General features: G+C 44.4%; 1 protein-coding gene across 1 annotated transcript in view; it reads left to right on the top strand.

Moving 5' to 3' along the window:
• DNAH2 (dynein, axonemal, heavy chain 2) overlaps positions 1-9,456 on the top strand; it is a 252,966-nt gene that overhangs the window by 132,687 nt on the left and 110,823 nt on the right. The window contains exons 23-32 of the mRNA XM_006899178.1: positions 225-386; positions 475-578; positions 2,196-2,352; positions 2,501-2,583; positions 2,678-2,858; positions 3,223-3,361; positions 6,794-7,011; positions 7,657-7,758; positions 8,174-8,299; positions 8,781-8,891. Coding sequence (XP_006899240.1) covers positions 225-386; positions 475-578; positions 2,196-2,352; positions 2,501-2,583; positions 2,678-2,858; positions 3,223-3,361; positions 6,794-7,011; positions 7,657-7,758; positions 8,174-8,299; positions 8,781-8,891 — 1,383 coding nt within the window. The remainder of the gene's footprint in view (positions 1-224; positions 387-474; positions 579-2,195; positions 2,353-2,500; positions 2,584-2,677; positions 2,859-3,222; positions 3,362-6,793; positions 7,012-7,656; positions 7,759-8,173; positions 8,300-8,780; positions 8,892-9,456) is intronic.

Below are 9,456 nucleotides of genomic sequence, written 5' to 3' on the forward strand. Positions count from 1 at the left end.
CAACTCCTTGCTATTGTGAACAAAGCCGTGATAAACATAGGTGTGCATATATCTGCTTGGATGGTGCTTATGGTCTCTTTGGGATATATTCCCAGTAGTGGAATTGCTGCGTCAAATGGTATCTCTATTTGCAGCTTTATGAGAAAGCACCACACCGCTTTCCACAGTGGTTGCACCATGCGAGCTCGTAATTCTTATCTCATTTTTTCTTTCTTGACTTTTAGGAGCTTGATGCTATCCAGCAAGTGTGGGAGATCACATGGGACTGGGAGGAGAACTGGAGCCAATGGAAGACTGGCCGGTTCCTGACTCTCCAGACAGAGGCTATGGAAACCATGGCCCATGGGCTTTTCCGGCGCCTCACAAGACTAGCAAAAGAGTATAAGGTGTGTGGAGAGAGGAGAGGTCTCCCAGGGAAGAGGCTCTGTGCAGGCGAGATGATCGGGCCCCCTAATGCAGTCCACTTTTGCTCAGGACCGAAACTGGGAAATTATTGAAACGACTAGATCAAAAATAGAGCAGTTCAAGAGGACCATGCCTCTCATCTCAGACCTGCGGAACCCGGCCCTTCGGGAGAGGTGAGGACCACAACTCTGTACGACCACGACCACGACCACAACCCCCAGGCTCTCCCAGCCCCTTCTGGGGTGTGCTGAGCTCTCTCTTTGCCTCTGTCCACAAATGCACATTAAAGAAACCTTCTCTAGGGTCTGCTGTTGTCATGTTTCCTGCCTTTCTGATAGCTATTCTCTGCCTCCTTCTGTCTGCTTTCCCTTGATGTGATCTATGATGACTCAAGTCCTTAGGAAATGCAAATGGTTTAAATTTGCCTTTGAGTTCTAGTGTTGGAGAGGAGTGCTGAATAGCCCATGGACTGCCAAAAAATACTTACAACTGTGTCTTGGAAAATGTGCAGACAGGGTTCTCCTTGGAGGCAAAGATGGTGAGACTTTGTCTCACATACTTAGGACATGTTGTCATGTGGGACTAGTCCTTGGAAAAGGACATCATGCTTGGAAAGGTGGATGGTCAGCGTAGGAGGGAAAGACCTTCATTTCAACAAGGTGGGTTGACACAGTACAATAATTGTGGAATCGTGTCACAGATGTCTGAGACGATCGGGATGACACAGGCTAGGACAGGGCTCAAATATATTGTTCACAGGGTCAGTGTGAGTTGTAGTCAGACTATATGCAGTTGAATCAGACCCAATAGCACTTAACAACTTCAGCCCCAAAGTTGGCTGCTCAGACCCATTCAGTGGTGCTGCTGGAGGAAGAAGTACTGGCTATTTGATTCCATGAATATTAATTACAGCCAGGTTGTACTCAGATGGAGCTCACTTTTATTCTGAATGTGTGAAGTCACCATGAGTCAGAATTTACTCTGTGGCAGGGGTTTATGATGGCTGAGTTTTGTGTCTTCTGTCATATAGAAGTTTCATTTTAATACAGTCAATAGTATAACTTTCTTCCCTAGTAGTCTTTGCTTTAATGCTTGTTTAGGACCTTCCTTGTCCCAAAGATATCATTATATTCTTTCATTGTCATGTTGAATTTTTTCAAGGCATTTGGAATTTATTTTACAACACAACAAGCATTTCAAACCATTAGGTGATAGCCAATAGAATCAACTCTTTAATAAATGGTTTTTTTAACTAGTATCCACTTAGGAGAAAAGAAGCAGTTCTTTTGCACTATGTCTAGTTTAACTTTCAGAAATGCTTCTAGTGTTTTACTTTTTAAAAATTATGTGTTCAAGTATACTAATATATTTGCTTGAGCTAATTGACCTCTGTAAGACTCAATTTTCTCATCTGTAAACAGAATGTATTTCCTAATTTTCAGACTTTGTGTAAGACTTGAATAGGTGTTCCATGTAAAGCACTTAGCTCGTGCATAATCTATAGGCAGTCTGCAGTTCACTTAGTTATTATGTGTTTTCTGTGTGTATCTGTCTTAATGCTTTCCCTAGAGAACCATCCCTCAGGAGAAGGCAACTCAATCTTTGTATTCCCCATCATGCTGGAAATGACATTGTAGAGCCTATTTAGTGACTATCTGTTAAATCATGAGCTAATAAAGACGTGATATTTTAATATCTCAGAGGGAGAAAGCGTGAGGAGCAGTGCTAATATTTTCCCGGTAGACCCTGGTGTCTGGCTTCCTGAATAGACTTTCTGTCCTTGTCTCAAGGCACTGGGATCAGATCAGAGATGAGATCCAGCGGGAGTTTGACCAGGAATCGGACAGCTTCACCTTGGAGCAGATTGTGGAGCTTGGGATGGATCAGCATGTTGATAAAATTGGAGAGATCTCTGCCTCAGCAACCAAAGAATTGGCCATAGAGTTGGTATGACTGAATGCTCTTCCACACTTCCCTATTTCCTAAGCCTCTGGAGCAGAGGCTTTCAGCTTTTCTTTATCCGAGAGCCCGTTGCAGCCTCTGTTCATATTGGGCTTAAGGTGTCATTATGCTGTCTACTGGTTTCTCCCCACAGGCACTACAGAACATTGCAAAGACTTGGGATTTGACCCAGCTAGACATAGTGCCCTACAAGGATAAAGGCCATCACCGACTCAGGTAGAGATTAGCGTGGGGCTCCAGGAGAGGGAGCCTTGTGTGACTGTGAGGGGTCTGTGATTTCCTGTGACTTATTTCTGCTCTTTCACCACAGAGGCACAGAAGACGTATTCCAGGCACTGGAGGATAACCAGGTGTCTCTGTCCAACATGAAGGCATCTCGTTTTTTCAAAGCCTTTGAGAAGGAGGTGGACCACTGGGAACGCTGTCTCTCCCTTATTTTGGAAGTTATTGAGACGATGCTTACAGTGCAGCGTCAGTGGATGTACCTGGAGGTCAGGACACAGCTCTGAGCTCTTACTATGTCTAGTACTAACTCCTGTTTGGTTTGGATATAGATTTCTGCCTTTGCTATCCACCTCGTTTTCTGCTTTAAAAAAAAAAAAGAAAAAGAAAAAAAAATCCTTCTTCTTCTAGGACCCACGCTTCTGACTCTTTGTTTATAACTCTCGCCTTAAATTTCCTCTCTGCCGAGCCTTCCTTTTTCCTCCTGCACCCAGACACCTGCCCTCTTCAGCCCAGCTTTCCTTCCTTTTAGTACTCCTCCTGGTCACCCAACTGCCATTTCCAGTCTGAGAGCAGAAAGTGGAGGGGGGAGATGGAGTGAAAACAACTTCTGCCCCATTCTTGGCCCCACAGAACATCTTCATGGGGGAAGACATCCGCAAGCAGCTGCCCAATGAGTCTGCCTCATTTGACGGAGTCAACGCCACCTGGAAGACCATCATGGACCGGCTGAACAAGAACAACAACGCTCTCCAGGGCACCCACTATCCAGGTCTGGGTGCCACCTCCCTCTTGACCTGACAAGGGCTCGTTTGGTGCTGTGTGTGAGGGACATCATGGTTATGCGTTTCAATTATTGAAAGCTTGACTGGTGTACCTTGTTGTCAAAACAGTTCCCATCATCATTACTACTTAAAAGTATTAAGTAATAATCCATCCAACTAAATTCAACAAATATTTGAGTGCAGTATAACATAGTGATTAAGAGCATTAAAGAGGGTGTCAGACAGGTTGAACTCAAAATTGGACACATGCCTTACTGACTTTTTTATCCTGAACAATTTGCTTTCTCCAAATTAAAGTTTTCTCCTCGATAGTATAGGGATAATAGTGGGTTTTTTTCCATAGGGTTTTGTAAGAATTGTAAGTGTACAAAGCACTCACAGTAAAATGCCTAGCATAAACGAAATGCTCAATTGAAGTACTGAGGTTTAGCAAGCCCTAATCAAAGAATTACTCTTTCTCTCTAGAGGATATTAGTACATCAAATAAGATAATGCAGGAAAATGAAATAATGCAAATAAAACCCTTAACACGTGGTGAAATTCTTGGTTGCTATTAGCTATTGTTATTAAATTAGCCTTAATTAGTTTATCCGACTAGCTAGTTTTTATTGTAGATACTTTAGAGTCTCAGAGAACCTAAGGGAAGAGGAAAATAAAAACAAGGTAGGAAGAGGTCGACAGAGCAAGGCCAGTTGACTGGCATGAAGAATCAGGGTGGTGTTGGGCACCTATAATGAAAAGTCCTGAATGGGAAAAGTCCTGTCAGGGGGGAAGGAGAACATCTGTATTTTGCTGAGAGACAGAGCCTTGAGTATATACATTAAACAGAAAACCTTATCTGAAACATTTTAGTAAAATATAAGTGTGCAAAGGTTTTTTTATTATGTTTTTTAAACAACATATATTTTATAAATAGTAGTGTTGCAGTTATTAGGTGTCATTGAGTTGAGTATGACTTGTGGTGACACCATGAACAACAGATCTGAACCCTTATTCTATCCTGTTCCAGCCTCATAATCTCTGACATGCTCAAATCCATTGCTGAATCACTGTGTCAACCAACCTGGTTGAAATCTTACTCTCCTTCACCAATCTTTCACATTTTCAAGCATGATGTCCCTCTCCAAGGAGTAGCCTCTCCTAACATGTCTAAACTATGTGAGATCAAGCTTTATCATCTTTGCCTCCAAGAGACACTCTGGTTGCACCTTCTCCATATTTCTTTGTTCTTCTGGCAATCTATAGGGTATCCAACTAAAAGGCATAATTTGGCAGCATAGCAAGTGACTGAAAAGACCATGATCTGAATCAGGTGCACCTTAGTCCTCAAACTAACATCATTGCTCCTCAGTAATTTGGAGATTCTTATGACACAATTTTGCTTGCTGAAATTGAGGGTTTGAAGCATCTTCTGCAGAGGATCAAGGACTGTAGTCTGCAAAATGGATTGAAGTTCAACATCAAGAAAACAGAGATTCTCACCACTAGGCCAATTGGCAGCATCATGATAGACAATGAAGAGACCGAGACTGTTAACAGCTTCAGCTTGTTAGATTCCACAATCAACACTCTTGACACCAGAATCAGAAAACCAAAAGACAAATTGCATTAGGAAAATCTACTGTTGGGGACCTCTCCAGAGTGCTGAGCAACAGTGTCAGTCTAGAGACTAAGGTGCACCTAATCCAGGCTATGGTCTTCACAATTACATGCTGTGCATCAGATAGCTGGATAATAACTAAGGATGTCAGAAGAATTGATGCCTTTAAATTCTGGTGTTGGAGAAGAGTATTGAACATACCATGAAATGCTAAGAGAACTAACAAGTCTGTCTTGGAGAGGGTGAAACCGAGTTTCTCCTCGGAGGCAAGGATTTTGAGACTCTGCCTCCAATACTTTGGGCACATGGCCAAAAGGGACCAGTTCTTGGAGAAGAACATCATGCTAGGGAGGGTGGAGAGACAGTGCAGGAGAGGAAGCCCCCTATGAAATGGCTCAAAACAGTAACTGGGTTAATTAGGATAGGTGTGTCAGAGGCCGTGAGAGTGACTCAGAGTAGAGCAGGGTTCAGAGCTATTGTGCACAGGGTTGCTGTGAGTTGCAGTAGACTCAACTGCACATAACAATAACAATTGGGAGAAGTTCCTGACTGCAGACTTTCTTCTGATCTTCTGACTGCTAGTACCAAATGCATTGATTTTGGATCCAAGTAAGATAAAGTGATTGATGGTTTCAATCTTTTCTCCATCTATCATGATGTTGCCTTTCGATCCAGTAGTGAGATTTGCTTTATTGTTGAGGTGCATTCCATATTAAAGGCTGCAGTATTTGATCTTCTGGAGCAAATGTTTCAAGTCTTCCTCACTTTCAGCACGCAAGGTTGGGGAGAATGGAAAGAATTCTATTGTGGATCAACTTATATACACAAAGCCATAAAAACAACTGTCCTTTGTTGAATACACAATAAATCCATCTCATCCACTGCTACTAAGTCTCCTTGTGGCTTCCAGGGGCCTCTAGGGTAGTCACAACACGACTTCATACACGAAAGCATGAGGCTCACCTCAAGAGCTCAGACTCACAACCAATAGTACTTTCCCCCAGAATGCTAGAAACTAGGTGTGGGGATTTAGGCTGTGAGGAAAGGAAAACTATGGAGAAGGTAAAAAAATGTGAATGCATTATGTTGAATACTTTTAATTTCCTTTGAGGTGAATCTTATAGACACAGAGGTGAAAGCTCAAGGGAGTTGAGTAATAGGCTGATAAATGAAAGCGTAATCTTAATGGCAATGGCTTCTGTCCTGATTAGTGCTCTTTTTGGTTATGTCGTGAGGGATACTGGTAATCCTAGTTGTCACCACTCTCTTTCTTTGTGTGCAGGTGATACGTATTTAAATCTAGTCTCTAACTTAGGACTGTGTAAGCATGGAACAAACCTCTGATTTTCAGAAGCTCTTGGGACGGCCAGCAGAGCACCAAGTTCTTTGTCAAAATGAGACTGTTGTTCTAAAGGCTGATGGGAAATGTAGTGAAAGTCACGAAATCATGTATAATTAATGTATAGTGGTATATAAGATATAATCATTTGTCATTATGAATGAACCCAAACTCATTGTTGCTAAGTCTTCTGCTTAGTCAACTTCTGTTGACTTGCCGGGTGGTTTTTGGAGGCCGTAAACCAAATGGGAGGAGATAGCTGCTGGTAGGTTTAAACCACTGAAGAGTCACCAGCACAGCTTGCTACAGACCACATAACAGTGCTCCCCGCGAACTAAGGAAGGGAATGGACCGAGCATGATGAGGGAGGATTGGGCGCCCTGAAAAGGGAGGAACAGTAGATCTAGTTGGAGACCCTTGTTGAAACTCAGGGCAAAGGTAAAAGGGTCATCAGCTGCCCTCCATTACCCCTTTCTCCAGGCCTCCTGGACACCCTGTTAGAAATGAACACAGTGCTGGAAGATATTCAGAAGTCTCTGGACATGTACTTAGAGACCAAGCGTCATCTTTTCCCCCGCTTCTACTTCCTGTCCAATGACGACCTCCTGGAGATCCTGGGCCAGGCCCGGAACCCAGAGGCTGTGCAGCCACACCTCAAGAAGTGCTTTGACAACATCAAATTGCTGAAGATGCAAAAGGTCAGGAGAGATGGGATGGAGGGCAGAGAAGGAATGGTGATATCCACACATTCAAGGCTTTGGGGGCCATATCCTCCCAAAAGGAGTGGCTGTTGTGTACTGTTGAGTCAGAACCGACCTTTAGTTGACCCTCTAATGGGTTTTCAGAGGAAGTTTGAATGCACAGAAGGAGATGGCTCATCTTTTTTCCCCACATAGAAGCTCGTGGATTTGAACCACTTACGTTTGGACTGGCAACACAACTCCTTACCATTAAGCTGTCAGAGCTCCCTGGTGGGGAGGAATTTTAATTATTTCATTATTTGAACTCTGAAAAGAAGAAGAATGTTCATTCTTCTGGGTTCTCATGGGAGAAGAGTGTTTGGAATTGCTAATATTGTGGAGAATGAGCAGAGCAGATGTTACCCTGAGAAAGCTTTTTAGTGCCCTCTAGGATGGTAAGGAGCTGTGTTGCCAACGTTAAGGCACAAGGTTCAAATCCACCACCTGCTCTGTGAGAGAAAGAGGACTCTCCTTAGCTTAGCAATTCAGCCTGCTGGAGGGTCGGCTGTGGGTCATCTCTGACTCCACAACACACAGCAACAACAGGATAAGCAGATACCAGGAGTGGGCAGGCTGGCCCATATTTGTTTCTCTTTTCTACAGATGGGGGTGCCCAGCAGTAAATGGGAAGCTGTGGGAATGTTCTCAGGTGATGGCGAGTATATTGATTTCCTTCACTCGGTACTCTTGGAAGGACCCGTGGAGGTGAGTTGTGAGAAGCATCTGAGAACCAACTTGATTCTTCTTATTAGAAGGTTTCCTAAGCTCTGTGAGAAGGGAATATCTGTCAGGGGAATGAAGAGTGTTTTGTTGTTTTTCCTCCTCTCCACTGTCATTTCTGGTAACTATAACCTCTGCCTTGAACATCAGTGTTCTCCAGAATATCAGGCGGCCGACTTCCTGGCCTCCATTCCCTCAGGGACTCACGTCACTTGCTGCCCAGTATGTCGTCTTGGATCCAAGCCCTGGAATCCCATTTCCTTAGTACCATCTCTGTTGGACAGAGCTCTTGTGGCCTAATGTTGAGAACTTGTGCTACCATCCCTGAATACCACCTTCCCTCTTGGGAATCCTGTCTCTGGGCCTGAGGTGAGGCATGCTGTGCTTTTTCCTTCTCCAGTCCTGGCTTGGCGACGTGGAGCGGACCATGAGAGTGACCCTGCGGGACCTTCTCCGGAACTGCCGTCTTGCCCTCAAAAAGTTCCTCAGCAAGAGGGACAAGTGGGTGAAGGATTGGGCTGGCCAGGTGAGCTGGGAGCAGTAGAAATGAGAGACTGAGCTGAACAGCCCATAGTAAATGTAAAGGCAGAATATTGGCTTTCACAAAATGTAGGTTTCTCATCTCATTTCTGGGTTTTGACCCTAATTACACCACATTCTAGGGAGCTCTGGTGGCCTAGTGCACTGCAATCCCAAAAGCACAGGGTTCAAATCCACCAGCTGCTCTGCAGGAGAAATATGGTCAGTCCCCTCCCATGTGATTAAACTGCCTCAGAAAACCTGCTGGAGGTTCAGCCATAAGTCACTTCTGACTCTATAGTATACAACAGCAACAACCACACATCCTAGACCCTGACTCCTGACTTTAGACATGTGCCCAACCTTTGGAGCAGATGAGGCTTGTTGAAAGAAGCCTGAAAGGAGCTAGGGTTTGGGCGTTGGGCTGTGTGGGACAGCCAAGGACAGGGTTTCTGAATGCAGCCTTTCGTCTGCCTCATCTGCCCAAGATGGTGATCACAGCCAGTCAGATTCAGTGGACAGCTGATGTCACCAGGTGCCTACAGACAGCTAAGGAGCGAGGAGATAAGAAGATCCTCAAGATCTTGAAGAAGAAGCACGTGAGAAGCCCGATGGGGTTTGCTGGGAGTTAGACTTGGAGGGAAAGAGTGGAATCCGAACTGGAGAGGAGCTAATGGGGTAGGATCACAGTGAGGGTGCTTCATAGCTAGTCCATGAGGTGGTGATAGGCTATTAGGTGTGGTGATAGGTTATGGGATGTCAGGATGCAACTTGAAGGCTCCTGGATAGAAAGGCAAATTCATTACTTATAACTCCAGAGCAGGCCACGTTGGGAGAAAAACAGCACACTGTAGGACTTGTAAGAGATGTTTTAGGTGTGGCAAGTAATGTGGGATTAGTTAGGCCTCAGTGGATTCCTGTGGATCAGATAATTTTTTTTATTGGGAAAAACATATTGGGGGGGTACAAGGAGGTGAGGGTTGGGGGCAGAAGGGTGAGGATGGGCCAGGATGCAGTTGCAAAGCTGCACAGTTTGGTCGGTGGGGGAGCAGGTGAAGGAAATAATGAGGGTCCAGAGGGGACCAGATGCTACAGAGGAATGACAAGCATTTTCCAATGGTAATTAAACCAACTGTCTTATTGATTTGGGAATTGGATGCCGAC

The sequence above is a fragment of the Elephantulus edwardii genome, unplaced genomic scaffold, assembly GCF_000299155.1.
Source record: "Elephantulus edwardii isolate Elephantulus edwardi_28Jun2011 unplaced genomic scaffold, EleEdw1.0 scaffold00246, whole genome shotgun sequence".
Lineage (NCBI taxonomy): Eukaryota > Metazoa > Chordata > Mammalia > Macroscelidea > Macroscelididae > Elephantulus > Elephantulus edwardii.